At 39.7% G+C, this 22,371-nt stretch overlaps 1 protein-coding gene across 3 annotated transcripts in view; it reads right to left on the bottom strand.

The window, feature by feature from the left end:
• Nucleotides 1-263: 263 nt before the first annotated feature.
• Nucleotides 264-22,371, bottom strand: part of rab11fip4b (RAB11 family interacting protein 4 (class II) b) — a 51,576-nt gene continuing 29,468 nt past the window's right edge. For 2 of the 3 annotated variants that reach the window (XM_044345934.1, XM_044345936.1), the window contains 13 exons: nucleotides 14,827-15,077; nucleotides 14,184-14,360; nucleotides 12,083-12,217; nucleotides 9,460-9,495; nucleotides 8,115-8,214; nucleotides 7,544-7,647; nucleotides 7,287-7,427; nucleotides 6,887-6,968; nucleotides 6,335-6,472; nucleotides 5,984-6,142; nucleotides 4,063-4,143; nucleotides 3,461-3,604; nucleotides 264-2,935 (listed from right to left, as the gene is read on the bottom strand). In XM_044345934.1, the coding sequence (XP_044201869.1) occupies nucleotides 2,819-2,935; nucleotides 3,461-3,604; nucleotides 4,063-4,143; nucleotides 5,984-6,142; nucleotides 6,335-6,472; nucleotides 6,887-6,968; nucleotides 7,287-7,427; nucleotides 7,544-7,647; nucleotides 8,115-8,214; nucleotides 9,460-9,495; nucleotides 12,083-12,217; nucleotides 14,184-14,360; nucleotides 14,827-15,077 (1,665 nt within the window). In that variant the 3' untranslated portion in view covers nucleotides 264-2,818. The remainder of the gene's footprint in view (nucleotides 2,936-3,460; nucleotides 3,605-4,062; nucleotides 4,144-5,983; nucleotides 6,143-6,334; nucleotides 6,473-6,886; nucleotides 6,969-7,286; nucleotides 7,428-7,543; nucleotides 7,648-8,114; nucleotides 8,215-9,459; nucleotides 9,496-12,082; nucleotides 12,218-14,183; nucleotides 14,361-14,826; nucleotides 15,078-22,371) is intronic. The other variant, XM_044345935.1, reaches the window with a different exon arrangement.

Raw genomic sequence — 22,371 nt, 5'->3', positions numbered from 1 at the left:
AAAATATAGCAAAGGAAAACAGTGCTTGGTATTTTCTCTTGTGACATTGTATCTCCAAAAAAAATGACCTAGCTTGAATCATATTTTTCCAAGGGTCTAGATTTTTATCTCCGAGACATAACAACAAGGAAAATTCAAAAGAATACTGTCTAAATCTTGGAGCATGAGCATGAATACCACCACTGAGAGCTTTTACATTTGCCATAATCACTGAAAGCCAGTGGAATACACTATCTGAAATCAGTCATGCAACCAGATGGGAATGGGTTATTTTTATGCCAGGACAAATGTTTTTATTCACAGCACAGTATGCACATTACAATGACAGCTAAGACATCAGCAGCGTACACTGTAAGCATAGAATAAGTGGTTTAATGTTGTATACTGTATAAATGGAAATGAGAAGAAATAAATGTCGATCAAAATGATAGAAATTTCACGAGACAGCATCACTGCCAAAGCCATTTTTATTGCCATGTTCTGCTTATAGTAACTACAACATATTTGATAGCCCTAATAATTCATAACTTAAGAGCTACAAGAAATGAGTTTGTGACAAATTTTATAGCTCAATGTACTCTTTTTATTTTTTTCAAATCTAGAATGGGACGAGCAGCCGTAGAGTGAGACGTTTTGTGAAGCAAAACAAGACACAAATCAGCAGGTATTGGTAAATAAGTTAATATTGCTCATAATGCTCACCATTTAGTTTAAGTTAGGAAGACAGCTTACAACCATATAAAAAAAGCCAGTTTAAAGCAACTTGAAAAGCAATGGACTTTCTGTTGAAAAATTAAGAAATGCAACAAAGCATTCCCCAAAGCATCATACAATTATTAGATTGACAAAATGCTCCCAAAATGCTAACCTTGCCTGCGTACCATATAATGCTTTGTGCTATGCTGTTTTACTAATAGGACACAATCACAAGTTCTTTCCTGATAAAACTGTATAAAATAGATATCTTAGTATCAATCTGAAAAAGACTGGTGAGTGGCACATGAATACAAATTATCACTATATAATTACAACATTTACAAGTCAAGAAAATATGTCAGACATAGACATAGAATGTACCTTGAAAAACTGTAAATCTATAGCAACATCATCTTGAAAAATGTCCTCAAAAGGCACAGACAGAAGAAAATGTGAACCATGCAAAAGGAAACAAAAAGTTGTTGTTGTTTTTTTGTGTGCAAGGAAGCAAAACTCAAGTTTAGAATTATCACGTAATACAGCAGATTGTAATTGTTTACCCATCTCAAAGCAATGCCCTCTTCATTACAGTACTGAATACCGTACACATGTGTTACAACATATCTTAACCAATTACAGATTAAACTTCAAAAAAAGCCTTTTTTTTTGGCCACACAGAGCAAAATATCAAGATGTACATTCATGATATTTACAGTATTAGAGAGTTTCCGAGAGCCATTGGGGCTTTAATTACAATCTGCAACCTGTAGGCTTCAATGAGATTGCTAATGTATGTAGACTTTTGTACCAAAAAGTGAGTCTCCTGTGCATGCTCACATCCAGTATCTGAGGCGATATCATAGAGACATAAAGAGATGATTCAGTAACCCATGTTACACTGGCTACTGAAGTACCTCGGTGCAGTCACACCAACGTAAATCCACAACACATCCTGTACATTCATATCATATCATTACATTTCTGTGCAACATCACTGGGTCTATTGCTAGCGACAGTGTACCTTTCCAAGCTTATGCTATACTAGCAAATAGGAAGTTACAGTTTAAAGACACTCCTCGGTTGCAGCTTCTGCTCCATAAAGTGACACTCTACTGTTCATCTGAACAAACTAAGGGCCATTTTCTCGGTGAGAAATATTCACCGTTGAACTGATTGAGACTGTATGTGCTGTTGCAAGGTTCCTGGAAGACATGTTCTCAAGATAAAACAAAAATCATCACTTTCAATGAACACTCACCGACTTCACTAAAACCCTCCTTTACCAGCATACACAGTCCATTATCTGACTCCTCAACCTTTTTAGGGAAGAGGTGTTTTACTCTTTCTACCTTACAATCTTAAAGGGTTTCTTCTTGTTTTCCTTCTCTGACCACTTTTGCCACTTGTCTCAATCTTCTCTTAAAATGTGCCTGTCCGAATGCGTCATCAACATGCGTTCTTCAGAGAACACCTACATGACAGATAAGACTGGCAGTTTACAGATCAGGCAACATTTGACCGGTCTGCCTTTACGCCTCCGAGATTCAGGTTTACAGTCTGCTTGCCAGCTTGTAAATCTGTCTCACTGTATTTTTCTAAAAATGTACACCATACCAAACTGTGTGTCTGTGGATAATACAGCTAATATTACACTAGGATACAGAAAAACCCATGTCCAGTTTGTTACATTGTTCCAGTTTTTATGCTAATGTCCAGTGTACTCCTCAAAGCATCCCAGGAAGAAATCACCAGTTTTGTCTCGTGAGATCAAAGTTGTGACAGTATTTCAGTTCACAGCATAGACAGAGATTAAAAAACAGAACAAGGTAGAACCAGTTGAAGAGCCACAGTAGTATGACCATCAGTCAGTGAGCAAACACTGGCTGAGAAAACTCCCTTTAGTACATCGTACCCCCTTTCTACCGTCTCTGCAAAAGAAGTTCTTTTCACCCCACAAACAGCAGGGGGAGACATGTGTCTAGTTAAAAATGTTCCAGTTTTCAAGACTGCCACTGGTTTCCTGTACAGGTTCCTGACTCGGGTTGCAGGTTCTAATAAAACAACTGGAATGATCCTCAGTCTCCCGAGGTCAAGAGCGACTCTCATTCCAGTTGAGTCACTGCTAGTTCTTGATCTCCAGGATGGAGGGGTTGTGATCCAGGATGGACAGGATGATTTTGTCCATATATTGTCGCAGGCGTAAGTTGATCTCCTCCTGCTCCTTCAGGGCTTCCATTAGCTGCGGGGATAGTAGTATGTCAAACATATTTTTATTTCAGCTTATCAAGGAGGTACGCTATCATCTTACCAGTTGTAAAAGATTATAATGAAATAGTTTCTTTACAGCTTTAATTAGAGCTACAATACTCTGTACAAACTATGTGTTACATATAGTTCTCTTTCTATAGGTACGCCTGCTGCTATAGGTGTTTCATAGTTATTCAGTTTGGACAATTTGTTTCCATGCTAATGTAATATTATGCATAATAGATTCAAATCTAGAATAATGTAATATCTAGAACACTGTCATGCTGTGATACGCCCTAGAAATACAGTCATGCTCTAACTATTCAATGTAGCTTGTCCAGATGAAATCCATTTAAAAAGCTTGTTAGATTGCAGATGAAAATCAACAATGAAAATGTCACAGAGTGGCTCAAGAATAAAATATACTGGCCATGTTCTTTGTGATGAAGAGCAATAAGTAACTGAACAGCATTTCATTCTCTGTGTGTACATACAGTGCACATTGTCATGACTTTACCTGGTCTCTAGAGGCATTATCTATCTCAGCAGCCAGAGACTGGGCCTTGGTCTGTGTGGCGAACAGGTTCTTGGCTTCATATAGGCTGAGGCTGAGGATCTGACCGTTCAGCTCATCGTTCTGCTCCCTGAGCCGCTGGTTCTCCTAAAATACAGAATCAGGGTGGGATGTAGAGGAGAGTAGTGGGAGGAGAGAGAGATAAGTATCTGGACCACACAAGTGTATCAGTAATGATAATGCTTTTGAAAAAAATGGCCACTACTCAAGCCTCACTCAACCCATACAACAAAACACTGCACTTGATGCCTCATCCAGAATCAAACACAGCAATGCAACATCTATTCTTGGCAACACCTACAGGACGTAACATGGGTTATGAGTGTTACAGAACAAACTGCTCCCCTGCATTGTCTGGTGGGTTATGAAAGCTCCAGGATGAAGTTGCCCTTGCGTGCCAACAAGAGGTGAGTTTGCTCTTCCCTTGTTCTATACTTTACCATTAGTAAGGGAATTGCAGCCCTGACCCCAGCTTGGGCAAGTTCACTCTACTCCATTGAGATTAGTGGTTAATCAGGAGGTCAAAGTCACAGAAGCAATTTTACCATCAGACCAGGACGGAGCAGCGCCCCAGACAACACCAGGTGCTGGATTTCAGGGGGAAGAAAGTCCTGGGACACAAATCGCTGGACACACATACACATACAGACATTTACAGAGGTGCACAGGCAGGCATGAGATAGTGAGTTCATCCTTGTCAAGGACGCCACAGGGAAGTATTCTCTCAGTCACAGCTTTCACCTACACAAATCTACATTATTTGTCCAAACCACAGACAATCAAATTGAATTGTTTGAAATCTAAAACTGCAGGAAGTAGCTGAGTTAATATAAAGAAAGATATAAATATCTGCAGATTGAGGCTGGTATAAAACCATAATTATGATTCCTCTTCTTGTTTGCCTGCACTGGAGGTATAATTTCTGATGCGAATCACTTACAAGTCATGAGTATGAGTCAGACACAGCCTCCTATACAATTTCGAAGAGCATTAACACTTTTACTTGCCTTATCATAGAGGACATCTGAAACACACTATGCACTCCTTTATCTATGTTTACTTTGCACCAGGTCTGATTGGAAACAGTAACATGGCATTTTAGTTTCTAACTTTGGCGGCCAGATAGCCAGAGCCAAATGTTATTTAAACTAAAGAACACCATTTTCAGAGTTTATACAGAAGATATATACGCTGCAGCTTGTACTCTCATAAATCATGATGTAGCTGGGTTTAGCTCCGCTGGACTCCATTACCAAACTATCAGTACATCATGTCAGGAACTGCTTTTAAAAAAGAATTTATGGGGGATGAGAGGAGATAATGTGATCGACCATGACTGTTACCACTGATAATGTATCGTAATATATTCTGCCTAAATGCACCCTGTTTCAATGAGTGTCTGCAGCCACCACTGTATCAGCACTCTGACAGTGGTGGCACCAAATGCCTCGATTTATGAAAGTATCATAATTAATGTTCCCGTACATAAACCAAATCCTCAGGATCAACTTTTTTTAATAGCAAGGTAAAGTCAATGACTTCTGCATGAATAAACATAAGTCAAGTTACATTTAGTATCATATGAACCCGTCTGAATCATTCTGCAAGCAAGAGCTTCAGACCTAGTTATAACATTAAAAAGACAAGTGTAAAACAAGTGTGTTTTTGTACTGCAACTGTGCCATTGTTCTGAAAAATCATTAAATTGCTTGTTTAACTACAAGGCTGTAATTTGGCCATTGTGTGTGAAATGATAATTCTTACTAATAATGCTGGGATTAACTGAATTTGCATTTATTATGATGATAACAAAATTGCAAGTTCCTGGGGGACTGACAAGGAATTAGAGTCTTACAGGAAGAAGCATGATGCTCAGTCAAACATGAGCATGATTTTTGAATGGTGAAAAATATATTTAAAAAAGATAATGATGTGTAAAGTCAACCTGTAGGATCAATCAAAAAGTAAGTAAGTAATTTCTTCCATGTTTGAAATAAATAAAAACAGCAGCTTTCAGTGCATCATCCATGGTGAGTAATAAATATAATAAATATAGTGAGGAATTAAGTTCATACATCTTATGCAGCATTCGCTCTGTAACTGTAATTATGGAGCTCATTTTGAGATTTTGCATCTCTGTGCATCTCGAACATTTCACTGCACCTGAGCCATTCCTTGAATGGGCATTATCTAACCACAACAACACAAATAGATCTGATTTGGTGTTATTACTGCCTCTGTGGAGACTAGCAGTTGTACAAACACCAGTAGACTTTAGAAAGATATACAACAACAGGCGCCATATTGCATCCCATTCTCTGAAATTTACCTTGTGTCATCTCTTCTATAACATTTTAAAGCACACTCAGTGTAAAGGCATCCATGAAAACCACTAGCTGCAATACTTACTGAACTGACCATGCATGTAAATATTAAGTATTAAGTAAGAGAGCCTTTTATCAGTACCTGCTTGAGCCTCTTGACCTCATGCTCCAGCTCCACCTCCCTGGTCCTGCTGTTGAAGTCTGACAGGCTAGAGGAAGAGCTGCGGCTGCGGCCAGGCCTCTCTGTCTCCAGCTTGAAGAGCTGTAAATGCTCCAGCTCTCTACGCAAGTCCTCTATCAGCTAGACAAGAGAAAAGGACAGATGAGCAATGTTATATAATGTAAGTGCAGTATTTTGTAGGTGTAAGTATGTCAGCTGACAAAACTGAAGTGAGGAAGAGAGGAGTGAAAGAGAAAGAGGTAACAGAGTGAGCAGTAGAACAAAAAACAACCCTGATGTGTGTGTCTGATTGCATAAAAGAATCCCTCCCACCTCCTGCATGGCTTCCTTCTCTTTCTGGAACTGGTGTCTGTTCTGTCTCAGTTTGTCCATCATCTTCCTGTAGAGGTCCATCTCATCCTTCAGGCGCAAACTGGTGTCCTCCAGCTTGTCTGTCATCCTTTGCTTCTCCTGAGCATAATCAGACATATAAACACAGTTATAAATTGAAGTTTGTTTTGTTTTATTTCTGTTTCAAATGTCAAATCAGACAAGGAAATCCCACAAAGACACACACTATATCTACATACACACAAGTTTCCAAAAAAAGGAAAAAAAAAACACGTCATCATGACTCTAAAGTTCCTCATTATTTTCATCTGCGTGGGCACACATGTTGATCGTAACTTGGCTATTTTGGAAGGGACAGCAGGACTGTGTTGACAAATGAACCGTGATATGGAAAATACAAAGGCCTTGTATGTTAAAAAGAGAAACAGAGCAGAACACCGGGTGAGTTCAGTGTAAAAATAAAGACAGAATAAAGGCAAACAAGATAAAAGGAAGCAAATATATACAGAAAAACAGAAAGTAAATATGGTTTACCTCATCCAGTTTCTCTGTTTGTGACTTCAGCCGGCTCATGTTAATGGACATCTGACTGTTGTCATCCTCCACCTGCTTCACTCTAAAAACATAAAATCGTTGCATGTCACTATATTTATATATATAAGCTGAGCGTGTCCCACAGTCAGATAAGGCACCACCGTATGTATATGTATACAGGTCCGGAGGCAACTGACTAACCTCTGCAGGAAGCATTTTACATTCTGCATTTTCTCTTAACAGGCAGACATGTTAATTCCATTACCAAGGTATTTAAGAGCAACGCAGTAGGTCCGGTTCTCTTACATTAAAAAGCCTTCACCTAAACTTTATCTCATTTTGATAGAAATTAAAAACATGTCAAACTAATCAAATTGTTTGTCTTGTGTGTATTTCTCACCGGTTGGTCAGAAGCTCAATCTGCGTGTTTTTGTCTCTCTCCATCTTGCTGTAGGCCTCTCGGTGTCGTCTTATCTCCTCCTGCATATTTTGCTCTGCACGTGTCTCCTGGTCTTTCAGCTGCTCCTCCAGCTCATGAACCCTGCCATGAACAACAAATCACACAATTTTCTTTCTTGATACAGTATAATAAGTGAGCTAGACCAGTGAGATGCTTATTTATTAGTTCTAAAATGAAACCCAGTTTTCTGACTGTACCTGTGCACTAGTTGTGTGTTGTCCTGCTTCAGCTTGGACTTGAGATCACTATTCATCAAAATCTCACTCTCGAGGTCTGCCACCTTCTTCTCCAGAAAACTCACCTGATTGAAACAGAGAGAATTTACTCAACGCTGTAAACTTGACTCAATGTGAAGATAAAGAGTTTAAAATGATATTAGTTAGAAAACGATTGTGAATGTGACAATTATGTAAAATACTATACTTGACCAGATTCATAATGTCTGTATTGACACTAGATAACAACATTTTTCACACTTTCCAAAACTAGTTATGCAGTGCAAAGGCTATAAAATCATGACATTCATATACAGTGAGAGGAAGGCTGACAGGGCTCATCATGAGAATTAGCACTATAAACTTCAATTTTGCATCCAACAGGAACATCCCTTCACTCTGTGATTTTACTGTTAAGAGTGCAAACAATCTTAAAGGTGAGCAGTATTTAATCTGAAATTTTCAGTAGTCACAAGAGCTTAGTTAAATAAAGGTCTGTTGACACAGATCAACATACGGACAAACAAACTGACACAAACAAACACATTCTTACCTTCTCATTGAGGTCAATATCACAGGAGTCGATGCTGTCTCGGAAAAGGTCCTCCGTACTGCCGTTGCTGCTGCTCAAGTTGCTGTTGTGGAGCAGCTGCCTGCTCAGACACACAGAGACACAGCAGAGATACACAAGCTTAAGAGGAGGAATCTGCTGGGAATAGATCCAGGTGGGAACCAGCTGGTTCTGAGTGTTTGCATATGTGAAACAAAGTGTCTCTGTCCTGCAGTGATGCTGCTGCAAGGTAGGACAGATGATACAGGACTATAAGCCCCACAGTGCCAAGCAGAGAAGCTGGTGCCAACTGCATTGAAACTAGAACACACACTTTCTTACAGCAGCCTCACAAAGGCACCTACACAGGTGAGCTTATGTCTGTGACATGTGACACACATTCAAGTGTGACATTTATGCCATGATGTGACTACAGCTGCCTCCTCTTTCACTGATGGAATAACTTAACAGCAAGCTTTTGCTCCATTACTGAGATTAGTAATTTAGAAAGGAGAGGAGACAAATGAAAACAAGAGGAAACAGAAAGGAGAAACAGATAAAGAGAGCGATAAAGTGGAAGAAGTAATCAAAGCAGACAGAGAGGACAGTACTGGGAAGAAGGAGAGAGAGCCAAACCTTATATTGCATACATAGATCAGGCCTGACAGGCCATTTTCACTCTGTCACTATAACTCAGTTACTGTGGGTGAAAATAGGACAAAGGCCTAGATACAAAACAGTTCACCCAGTACAGACCAACAGGCCATGTAGATGGATATATGGTTGCCACTCAAAAAGCTGACGCTCAAACTCATTTTCTCAACTCTGGAACAATAAAAACAGCACACCTGGTGACGGACATCCTGTATTTTCTCTGAATGACCTATTTGTAATGAACTGGTTGTTATGGTGGGTACAATGAAAGGACAGCTGAGTGATAAGGAAGCAGTAACTGCTAATTTCACTGTGTGTGTGCCTCTGTCAACAAATAGAGCAAACACGTGCTGTAAAAGCTGTATAGTGCATAAACACACAGAGCACAAGTTAGTGACCTTCCCTGAAACAAACACATACACACACATGCAAACACATTTGTCTTTCCATACTTGTGAGGACTGTAATTAACATAATGCATCCCCTCACTCACTCCTAACCTTTACCACCACAACTAAATGCTTAACCCCAACCCTTACACTAATCCTTACCTAAACATAATTATAATATTAACTTTAAAACCAACGTTTAACCTTTAAACAGTCCTTTGAAGTAGTGAGAACCAGCCAAAACGTCCTCACAAAGATAGAAAGACAAGCACACTTGAACACACATATACAGGTGAGTGACCTACCTTCCAAAAGCGGTGCTGGAGATTTTTCTGTTGGGGCTGCAAAGGGAAAAACAAAATGACAAAATGACTTGATAAACGACAATTTAACGAGTGAATTGCCACGGATACGTCTAGACTTGCAGCTGAACAACGCGATGCAACCGACCGCTGATGGCAATTAAGATTTGGGCTATTCAGTATGTCAGATATGTTGGAAAGAGGAAGAGAAAGAAATGCTGAAGGACCTGTCAGTGATAATACAATTTCAGTCCTGGTTCAGTGAGCGGGGTTTCTGTCAGCTCAGCAACTGTCTCAGGGGGACAAAAGCCGAAAGACTCTCTCAATCTCATGTGTCTGTCTGTGCCGGGCTTCCAAATGGATTAACAAAAAATGAGCAAGCATACTGTAGAGTCAGGCAGATGAGAGTTCATGTAGACATAAAAAGGCTAAATTAATATGGCAGAATATACAAAATCAGGGCCGTACAGTACAATCTATTCTGTTCAAATACAAAAATGATCACAGTTCTAAATTGTCCTAAAGAATTTGGAAGTTGTAATCAATCATGTCAAACACTACTTTCACTTCTTAAAAAGTCCAACATTGAAAATGATTTCCTTAGTTTTCTCATTAACAGTAACCAATCACATAGTTGAACAAACTGTGAAGAAGCTCAAAATTGATTAACTATATTCAGAGCAGACAGTGAAGCAGTCAGAGAACCAAAAAATGAAATAATACTTTTTAAGTGGCTGGGTGGGACGATAGCAGGAGACTTCACAAAGAAAACACGGGGTGTCTGAAGGGCTGATATTCAAGGAGGATCCTCTCAGCGCTCAGTTAAAGCAAAGTTTTACAGATACTGTTTAATCCTGAGAGATAAAACTACTCCCCTGCAGCTGAATCTATCTCTTTGAAGAGGTCCAGAGGGCCAAACTGTACTGCAGAATTTATTCCAGCAGAATAAACTTTTAATCTATGAACTTTTGACTTGTCATCTGTCTGAATAAAACAGATCACGTACACATGTATTATTGGATATATTGCATGTGCTCTTGTTTTATTTACCAGTGTGCCTAAATAAACTCATTGAAAAGTTTAACCTTTAGAATTAATAGAGAGAAGTAAAAGTACACATTTATCATCATTATGTTATGTTAAGCATTTGTATATCTTTTCATTTTGAGATCAGCTGAGTTTTTTGGTATCTTTTATTTGTGACGTATGTTTTTTTTTGTTGTTTTTTTCTTTGCTTGAAAAGACTTTTGTTTACATCATATTTGAACAATGTTTACCTCCAATTAGCATGAATACCACACACCGCATTGACTGTCTGAATGTATGTATGTATATGACCTATTTCCAAATGAACCAAACTCCACCCACTAATTTCACCCGTGCTTCGATGTGGCCAATTGAATTAAATTAATTGTGTGTAAAATAGCCTGACATGCACATGTAATCCTTTAAATACTGTACGCTACTTAGCGGCAAAAGCTCCTTCCTCTGTCCATCCTTTATCCATTTTGTTGTATCCTTTTTGGATCTATATGGTGCTTTGTTTTACTTTTTAGACGTTTTCTGTCCACATGACCTGCTAAATCTGTTGATCCTTCTTATTCATCAAAATACATTCCCGCCCTCATCCTATTCAAACTTCCTACTGTATGTGCTCACTCACCTCTAAGTCATTTCTCCCATCAATCTATTTTCATTTATTTTCATCACCCTCACTCATTATTCTTGCTCTTTTCCACTCTATAATCATGTCTTTCTGCCCCATTCTTTCTGCATTATTCATAAGGGGAAAGCATTGGTCTAGTTAAGAGAGCCATGTTGGATTATAGAGCCACTCCCCTATAGGGAGAAGTCCTGCAGAGTCAGCAGGTAAAAGAAGAAGAGATGACTCCACAATCCACACAACATTCAAGATCATTATTCAACAAAATGACTGTGTGTCTGCATGTGTGTGGGTGTTTGCAGGCAGACTGAACAGCTATTAATGGTCACCCTTGATTATGTTTCCAATAATAGGTTCCCTATTACAATGCCTGATGAGGTAAGTGCAGGAGTGCCAGCCTTATATAAGAATCAATTAGTGTTTGTGTATGTGTGGCTCTGTGTGTGTGTGTGAGTGTGTGTGCGTGTAAATGATGATGTGCTTGTTCATGCATGAAACAGGGGGAGGAACATTTTTCACGCCTCTGTAACAATATTGCGTCAATCTTGATGATGAATTATAATCAAAAAACAGCCCCTGAGTCAGCCTCACTAGTCCAATGTGAGCAGACCAATACACTTCCCTTTATGTGTATCTTAAACACACAACAGCATGATGTATAGTTCTTGTCATGTATAATTATTATGTTATTGTCTTTCAATGTACCATGGTTGTGTCTAAAATCACCTGCCAGTATAAGTAACACAGAAATAGTTGTACATGTACAGTAGAGTTACTATTAAGTTCAATTTAAATAAAACTAGCAGTAAGAAACAGGTGTGTGGTGGTCAGCAGAACAAGTTTTGAGGGCAGGAAAGGAATGAAACCTATTTCAAATTGAAGTATTTCTTGGCTTGTAAAGTTGCTGTGTGTACTAGTAACTGTGTTGTGTGTGTTGTGTTTGTACGCATATGTGTGTCCTACCTGTTAGCCTTGAGGTTTTTGAGGCGAGCCTCCAGGTCATTCAGCAGGTTGACCTTTTTGCTGCACTGAGAGCAGTAGACATCCATCAGTTCACCGGTATAATGCTGACGCACCTTACGAGGAGTCTGGCCCGCACTGTAAACACACACACACACACACACATTGAGTACAGAAATTAAGTTGGCATCTGATATGATTTGATTACATGTGCATGTGTGAACATGAGTGCGTAGAGAAGAAAAAGACTTCTAGAGAATTGAGAAGGAGAGAGGGCGAGAAAGAGAAACATTTCTGACCATCTATGACACCACATTTAATGCACGGCAATAAAACGATGGCCTCAATACCACAACAGTTTCCAAAATAAAGAAAAGCCATATTGTGTTATCACTCTCAAGGTTTGACCTCCCTGATTTTGCATCAGTTTCTATTAACTCCCCCAAATCTTATTATTTTCTCCAGGATGTCTGTTGAAGCTTGAACACAGTTGAGTTTTAGACTTCAAACCTCAACCTTAAAACCTTCCTCTCGGCTCAACAATCAGTAAAATGCTTGGTTTAGGAGGCACTTCACCAAAATTAGTGAATGTACCTTCAACCTACTTTGTACTGTAGTTATTTAAACTTCTCTCCCATGCTGACTTGTCTAAGACTTCTTGTAAATCCAGGCCTCATTTTGAATTTAAATCTCCATGCCAACTCCATTTGAGTTTTGTCTGCTTGGTATGCGTGGAAGGAGCATGAAGCAGTATTGCCAGTCTATCAGCCGGGAGACTTAATCCCATTAAACACAGGACTTTGATGAATATTAATATGGCCTTAAGGGCAAAAGCTCCTAAGCTACACTTCTACAGTCAAGACTCAGAATAATATGAGTCAGGTAATGAATCTGGAGCTTGCAGAGTGGAGCCTTAAGTGCATAAAATGAAAGAGAGTTGAAGCTACTGAAACTGGTCAGTGTTGCATATATTTTGCTTCATCATGACTTTACCTTTGAGAAACAGCACAGACACCTACAAACACCAGTAGCACAATTGTACCCAACTCTGGGACTGTGGAATATTTGCTACTAATCTGGGAGGACAGTTAATTACATATATTTAATTATATATATATATATATATAAAACTTCATAGGCTAATGAAGGTTATTGAAGGTAATTGCATTGACCTTGTGGTCTGTTAATACTTTTTCCACTCCACTCCCTGTCACATCCAAAACAACAGGACACTTATTTTAAAGTAGGTCATCAGTACACAAGGTAATCAGTCCGTCATCACCCACTCAGCTACTCAATTAGCATGTGCGGTGTTCCTATTACTGTTGAAACAAGCTGAGGTAAATTTAGGTAAAAAGCAAAAACATTAGGCTGTATTTAGACCAAATCAGGAGGTGCAGCACACCTCTGCAGGGTTGAGTGGAGGTGTGTCGGGGTGTGGGCGTGTTTATTTGTGCTCTAGAACATAACCATAGTGAAACAATCAGAAAATAATGTTTTATTGATCTGATTCATCAGCTTTCTCACTACCAGCGCTCCTTCTCTTCATTCACTCTCCAGCTCACTCGACCACAGCTGCTCTCTCTCTCTCTCTCTCGCTAGCGCTCTCAGCTGCTCTCTCTCTTTTTCTCTCCTCTTTTTTAAAATGAGTCGGGAAGCCGACAGCAAAGGCTAACTTTACTTTTAACGTTATCAAATGATGAGAAATGTCCTCTCCTCCTCCTAGTAATGTCTTTGTACTCCCTCATGGCAGCATTTTACAGCTCTGATCAGTCTGAGCCACCCAGACCCTCATAAATATAGGTAGGAGATGATAGTCTAAACAAAAGCCCGACTAGACTATATTGGGTAAAAAATATCTATTTTTCTTTTCTTTCTGTCAAGGCTTATCTTTTATTTCACACATTATTGATTCTTTTATGATGTTGAGGTCATCATTATTTCAGGTGAGGTGGCTTAAAATACACTGTAGAAACTCCTGGAATAACAGTGTTTCTTTTAAAAATGATCATAGGCTCAAAGGGACAACAAGAGCTGAGTATCATTTTAAACAGTTCAAAAGTGTTGCCAACACAATACTGACGTTTGGTACCAAAATTCTTACCTAGAGGGAACAGATGAGCCGAGGTCAGAGTACCCGTTGGTACGAGTCTCGTCGTCTGGACTGGGGCTGCTTGGAGTGTAGTCTGGTTCTTCCCCTTCTCCGTAGTCCTCAAACTGCTCCTCGTTGAGAGAAGCCGAGGATAGGTCAGAGGTCACTGAGATGCTAGTCTGTCCACACCTGTCCATACCAGGAAAAATATGGAGATGTTGGTATAATACTTATTATGCAGCAGTCACTCTGTGATCGTCATCTTCATTTTTGAGTGGTGAATTAAAACGCAGGCACTTAATGATGACGTGATTATTAAAGTAGCTTCCCATTATATACTTTTATTAGGTTTTAGAGAACACATCTGCCCCAAAATATCACTTATAGATACTAGACAGCTGACAGTGGTTGTAGGACTTGACTTGAAAGTAATGTATCTTTATTTTTAGTCTAACAGAGAAAAGAGAAGTGAAGACAAATGATGCTGAATAGCAACTATATAGATAAATGGTTGTGAAACAGACAAGACACATATCCCCTTGAGAGAAGGTCTCTACTGTACGTAGCACAGGAATAAAGAATGTGCACTGGAGATTTAAAGACAGTGAGACAGACTTAAAAAACAGAAGTAACAAAAGACGGCAGCAGTTCTTACTTCTCCCCGGGGAAGAAGAGATCCCCCAGTGCGTCTTCCTTGTCCCCTGGTCTGGTCAGTCCCTCTGAGGTGTCTGACCCTTGTGTGCTCTCCACAGCGCTGTCTCTGTCTGATTCCCTCTCCCTGCCCTCGTCTGCCACCTCCTCCTCAGGCTCCTCCACCTCTTCGGGGAACAGCTGGCACTCAGGGACGGGGTCAGGATAGGCCCGCGTGCACATGATGACCGGACAAACCCGCTCCTCCTCACCACCCTGGACAATGATGGGATGAGAGGCAAAGAAGAGAGGAGGAGGAGGGAGAGAAAGAAAGAGTATATGATGAGTTAAACAAATTACAGACACTTTCTTCTTCGCCAAATTCAGTGTTAACACTCTAACTACAAAGTACTCTCTGATACCATATAACGTATTATCTTCCAGAAGTTGGATTACTTCTTTAGTAAATTCCATTATTGTGGGAATGGTCTAAAGTTCACACACAAGGGGTCTGAGGGTTATAAGGGTGAAAGGGCAACTGGTCAAAGGTCACGTGTCCCGCTCCATCTAGTTGCACTCGTCAACGGCTCAAATGTGGTACGAGAACAAGGCCTTATCTCAACATGACTGAACAGCTGAAACACACATCAGCATGAAGGAGAGAGGCAGGTGAGAGAGAGAGAGAGAGAGAGAGAGAGAGAGAGAGAGAGAGAGAGAGCAGTGATATATTGGGTATGAGTGAGTAAAACAATCAAAAAAGTAGAGAGGGAGAGAGAGAGAGAGCAGTAGTAATGGAAGAGGGTACAGATGGAGAGGAGGAAAAATAATACAACCGGTGAAAAAAAGGGAAAAGAGTGCACCAGCAACAAAGCCTGAAACGAATGAAAAGGAATTAGTAATATAGCGTGTATGAGGGTGAGATTAGAGGAGAGTGTCAGAGCTGTTCAGAAAGAAGAAAGATAACAAGGTAGCATGAGGACAGTCAGGTTGATGTTACACAACAATACAGACTAATATAAATTCAGACTGTCAGCCTCTGTTGCTCTCTCTCTCACTCACAACTCTGACTTAGCATCTTTCTAAGCTACACTGGTGTAGACAGCTTCAACAGCTAATATTCAATGCCGTGCCTGAACAACCATGCACACATGTCATCAATAGGTCCGCAACTAGCAATTATTTCCATTATCAATTAGTCTTATGATTATTCTCACAATGAATCGATTCATTGTTTGGTCTGTAACATGTCAGAAAACAGTGAAGAAGGCCCACAATTTCCATAAATTGTATTATTTTGTCTGATTAATCTAAAAAGAAAACAAAGATTATCAATTTATTATCACATGAGACAAAGAAAAGCAAGAAATCCTCACACTGGAAACGCTGGAACCAGAGAAAGTTTGGAGTTTTTGCTTTAAAAATGACTTAAAACGATTAATCGATTATCAAAATAGTTAAATTGATTGTTTCAGCTCTAGGCATGATCAACACAATCTACACGATTAAATTAAAAAGTACCCTTTGGACACAGGCACCGAGGCTCTGTGCTGCTACAAAGAGCCGACATGAGGTCTGTGGCTAGAGAACAAAACAAAGGATAAAGGTCTCTTTTGCATTCCTTAGACCAGCCTCCTTATTTCCCTGCAGCAGAGAAAGAAACACAGTGTGAGGCAAGGAAATAGGCAGCCCCCCCCTCTGTACTCCACCCCCACAGTTAAAAACAACTGAACAAGCTAACATGACGGGAAAGTTTGACACCTGTTGAGTTTGTTATGTGGAGGGAAGATAGAGGAAGGTTTTCATACGTAGTGCTGCTACTTCACATCATGCAGACAATTATTGTTAGAGCTTGTCAAAATATAGGCCCATCATCACAAAATACCCTCATTATAACATTTAGGTTAAACTTCCTGAGTTATTAATACCTTCATTTTCAATAACTATACTATATTATGACTACTACACTAATACAATATGCCTACTGAAGGCTGTAGACTGCTCATTTCAAAGCATTAAAACTGCTTTATTTTCTTCTGTTCAGGTGAATGTGTGTCAGTATTCTTTCATTCACTCAGGCGTCCTTGCAGAAAAATAGAAACAACACATGTTGAGCAGTCAGTCAAGTACCATTTTCAGGAGAACAGAAGCACATGTGCCATCATTTAGGCTGCCAATTAAAGCCTCTCTGACAGTTCTTGTTTCGGGCAAAGACACCGACGGACATTAACATTTCACTGTGTGTGTGTGTGTTTTCAACCAGAAGCGCTTTGGACTCTGACAGCCACTCTCATTTTGCTCTGACGAGAATAGTAAGAAAAGGGATGATGTGTGTGTGTGTGTGTGTGTGTGTGTGTGTGCAGTATGCCTCCTCCCGTACCAGCAGAACAGCCCAGGGGCTGTAACTGCCAAAACATGAGTCTACAGAGTGTTTTGAGTTGCTAGATTCCCCAGAGCAGAAACACAGCTAAGCTGCCAAACTGCATCCAACCTGCCAATGGCTCCGAACTGACGACGCCAAGATCTGCTGTGCTTTTAAGAAGAAGAGGAAGAAGACAAAGAAAATGAAGAAGAGGAAGAAGAAGTACTTTATTGATCCCTGTGGGGAAATTGATCCTCTGTATTTGACCCATCCTATACACACAAAAGGAGCAGCGGGCAGCCGCAGTGCAGTGCCTGGGGGCAAAATCCGGTTCCTTTTTTTGTTTTTTTATGCCATTGCCAGTGTTCAGGGGCACTGACAGGAGTATCAACCCTAACATATAGTACATGCAGCCTAAAGCCTGACATGCCTTCACATCCCCTTTGACCAAAGGATTTTTCTATGGCCATTACATTTTTGGTTCTTTTTTTGATGATTCACAGTATCAACAGGAGTCTGAAGCCTTTCTTCATGTTATTTACAACAGTAAACTGTACTAGCTTTGCACGCTCCTGTCTTTAATAAGCATTTTTAAAAATACAATTAAATCATGTTTGATCCAGTTTTTCTTTAAAACACCAAAACCAGAACACCGTTCAATACTTGTGATGCTTTTAGCCATAACTTATACCAAACGTCAACATTTATGACGTATGCTGCATCATGCCAAAGGGCCCAAATGCATCACAGAACATAGTGATGAAAGAGCATCTGTACAGTTCTGTGTATTGATCCACGTTCATGTTCATGGATTGCCTTTTTCAAACGTAAAAAATGAAAAAAAACAACAAAGCTTTATATCATTACTTGCAGTTGAAATAAAATAGCAAAAAGATTTTTTCTGATCTCTCTGTGAGCCTGTTGCTGCAGGGTTTGACCTAGTTAAAATACAGACATCCCTACCCTGCTCTTCTTCCCATTCTCCCAGGTGAGACTAATGTCAGAGAGGGAAAAGATGGAAAGATGAAGAAGACAAGGAGAAAGAATCATTCTCCCTCAATTCAAGTCTACTGTGTATATGAATGATCTCTGTCCACCTACTCACTTAGACAAGCAATCAGTGATGCTAAATTACCAACACATGACAACATCTCATCCATCACACATCATGTGTGGACGTAACCTGACGCGCCAGATGGTTTGTTGCACAGAACCATCTGAGAAGTCGTCCTTGGAAACTGGACAAGGGCACGCACTTTCAGGAAGAGAGTTGGCAGGTGATTGGATAAACCATCTGTCTATCACTGTCTATTACGGGCTAACTTCTCGCTGTCATCAAACCTTAACTATACACCATTCCTCATGGGATGCTGATTGGTCCGAACCACTTTTCGTTCACCCACAAGCGCAAACAAACTTGAAGCCTGACAAGATGTATTCTCTTCAAACTTTCCCTGGAAAAATACAGGTCAGACACCTATAGTATACACACAGACACATACACTTGAAGACTGTCAGCCAAGATTTTGCGAGGTAGAAAAACAGTTGTTCAGCATGAATGGTTATGTATGAGACAAACACAGCCGGGCTGTCAGGGAAGGTGGATGAGTGAATATGAATGGCGTATGTATTATTTACATCCATTGCAGCTGCGACAGAAACGTAAGAAGTGAGGAGTAAAAAGAGAAGGTGTGGGTACACTTGTCACTTCTCTCAGATTAGCAGAAGAAAGACCACCGCACGTCAACTGGAGAGAAATATATGGAAGGTGAAAGAGACGAGAGGCAACTGAAACCAACTTAAAAAACAACAAGCACCACTAACCAAGGAATATGCTTCCAATACCTAATTGGTAATTAATACCACATACAACTTTTTGAAGTAATTAGATAATAATTATGTCAAGCTCGGCAACAACATTCATTTTTCAGCAGTGCATAAGGAAAGATGACTTCTGTTAACACTGTGTTGACACAGTTCTGGGACTCAAAATGTTGCGTAATGTATTTGTCATCCTACAGCTGTTGAGCAACGCCCTGAGGTTACAGTACAAAAACTGTAAAATGTCAATAACATTACCGTATTGATATTACTGCTTCAATATTTGTTGCTAAGGAGACAAACAGACAGTATTTTCACATTGCATAATAAAGTGTGTGTTTGTGTAACCGAAACTTGGAGCAAAACAGGTGAGTGGGAGAGAAACCGAAAGTTTATCTCCAGTCCTCCTACCCAGATTCAATACAATGCTATTTTATTTCCTCTGATGTGACCTGTAGTCAAATCGTGAACCCATCCAAATACTTGATGCAAATTCGTCATGGGCATAAATATAACAGAGGTGAATCAGTATTCTTAGGAAGTCGAATCAAATTGACTTGTTATTGGTAGGAAACTGAGAGTAGATGGACTAAGAGAGCTTTATCATTCTGGTCTAACAATAACATTAATGATGGCCACATGTTATTGGTAACAACTGTGCTTTTATTGCTTTCAGCTGTGTGACCATTGAGTCTAAACTCCATCTATGGTCTTGGTTTAAATTTGACATGTTTCTAACTGACATTGATGTTGTATGTTTTTTGTTGGGGACGACAGATGCAAACTAGCTTCAAGCTAACTCTGGTGCAATACATCTTCAATGTTTCAAACTGCACACTGTCCCGGTCAATAAATCAATCAATCAATGAAAAGTCAAAATGTCTATCTTAATCATCTTTAGTTCAACAAGTTAAAGAAAATCATTTATTTCTCTTCTGTGTCTGACAGTTTCCCCTTTTCACTATTTTCACAGAGTCAGTAACTATCCCACAGAGCCGTGACCATATACTCTTGTACACAATAAAAGCTTTACACACACGCATACACAAGAGAGTGACAAGCGGAGTGATTGGAACTAATTACTAAAAGGCCAATTAACTTACGGTTAGTGTTCAATCTCTGAGCTATCAAGGGCCCAAACTCTATCAAGTTGAACAACAACATTTCTGGAGCCGCCATTAAAGAGATAGACTCTCGATCCACCTCTCCTCACAGCCTCTTAGTTTATGCTGAGTGCTGAGGGTCAATACCATTTTAGTGCTGAACAAATCATTAATCTGCCCTCCTGGCACAGCGGAGAATTATGTGGATGACCATGCATTTCAAGACGTATTGATCAGAATGTAATAGGAGGGAGAAAAGGGCTTTGAACTTGCCAGACTATGAATGGACACCAGCCAGTACAGTGAGATGTCCACGTGTGTGTTCAAATTCACTTTCACTCATTTATCGTCAACTTGTTTTTTTGGAATATTTACTGAATCATATAAAAGTATCTCATCATGTAATAGGTGTTCATAGAAGGCAGGAGATTTCAGACAAACTGATGATCTGCCGTAGAAATGTAAGAAATCACATTTTTAAGCGTCACCATTTAAAAGAGCTTTAGCACTCTTAAAAAGCTTTCAGATGATCTCTTTTGAGGAGTGGCCTCCAACAATATTTAGGGAACATTTTTGTGGTGTGTCATTAGAAATTAAAAGCATTATGTAGCTTATAAGCTTTTAAAAAGTGTTGCATATCTGCTATATAGCTAGTTAGACAGTAATCACCTTGTTGCTAAAGAATAAAGCCAAACAAATGTTAGAGAAGACAATACAGAGACAGAGTGCTACAGCAGAGTGTGTGGGTGGGATTGGATGAGCAGACACATGAACTGACATCGACTGGATCGATCCACACTGACGAAGCTTTGATTTAGTGTGAGTCAGCAGTAAAGGGACGAGAGGATGAGCAGAGGAGCGAGAGACACGTTGAAAAAGGGGAATGGATGGACGATGGAGAGAAAAAAGAAAGAAGGAGAGGAGGATTGAGGAAGGAAAGCTGGAGAGAGAGAGAGAGAGAGGAGGGCGGCACTGAAATAGCAGACGGAGAGCAGCAGAATCTCTCTGCTCGTCTTTGTCAGACTGAGCTACGGAGATAAGAGGCATTTCTCTGCAGAGGCTTTTTCTTCATCTCTCTCTTTCTCTTTGTTCATCTCTTTCCTTCTCTCCTCTTCCCTCCATTCCTCTCTCAGTCATGAGCTCCTCAAGAGCTGCCACCACAAAAATATTCACCTTCATTAAATGAATCGTTTAATGCTTTTTTTTTTTTTTTGCTTTGATATCCGGCAATTTCACTCAGCAAAGGCGGCTTCTGTCATGTCAGATCCCCACAGCTGGTACAAGAAGCTCCGGGACAGGAGGGTATAAACGGCTTTAAAGATTCACAGATATGTTACACTAAAGCTGAAATAACTAGTTGATCGTAGTCAACCAAACATTTGTTGGTTCCAGCTTCACAAATGTGAAGATTTGCTGTTTTTATTTGTCTTACATGATATTAAACTGAATGTTTTTGAGTTACTGTTTGGACGAAACAGTTGAAGACGTGCTTTCTGTTTTGTTATTTTTCACTATTTTCTGACATTTCATATACAAAATGAAAATAACCAGCAGATTAATTGATGATGAAAATCATTAGTCACAGCTCTAATATACATATATTACTATTAAATATAATTAACTTGCTGAATAATGATTATATTCACATCTACATCAATTATTTTCAGTATCACTTTCGCAACATACCATGACGGGAACATAAACAGTCATTATTTAGTGTGTATGTATCCGCCTATGTGTGTGTGTGTGTGTGTGTGTGTGTGTGTGTGTGTGTGTGTATTAATCAGCTCATACGGTTAGCAAAACTCTTCCTACGCACTCACACACTCACTCATTACACCGAGGGGAAGTTATGACTCATGACTTCGCACTATGAGGACCTTGAGTTTCAGCAAATGAGAAACACACACACACATGCCCGAGTGACATAAAAAAAACAAAAAAACACCTGAGACCTGAGAAATCCTCCCTGCTCATTCGTCTTCATCAAAACATTGACACAGGGAAGGTTTTTCTTAACACTACAACTCTATCTGCACAGGTCACACACACAAACACAAACACACAGTTGTTTCCACCTGAGTCCCGATGAGAACAGGTAGCTGCTTGGATTACCAGGAATGTTGCTCTGGACAAAGGACAGTGTAGGGAGGGACTGGAGTATTCTCAATGAAACACACAGGAAACTTCAAGACGTGTGACAGTGTTTGTGTTTACTCTTGTATTTCTGAAGCAAATGTCCTTGAAAAAGTAGAAAGGCGAGAGGAAAGAACTACATCATGTTGGG

Source organism: Thunnus albacares, chromosome 3 (assembly GCF_914725855.1).
Source record: "Thunnus albacares chromosome 3, fThuAlb1.1, whole genome shotgun sequence".
NCBI lineage: Eukaryota > Metazoa > Chordata > Actinopteri > Scombriformes > Scombridae > Thunnus > Thunnus albacares.
The sequence above is the reverse complement of the archived record's forward strand: the minus strand, read 5'-3'. Positions and strand labels throughout refer to the sequence as shown.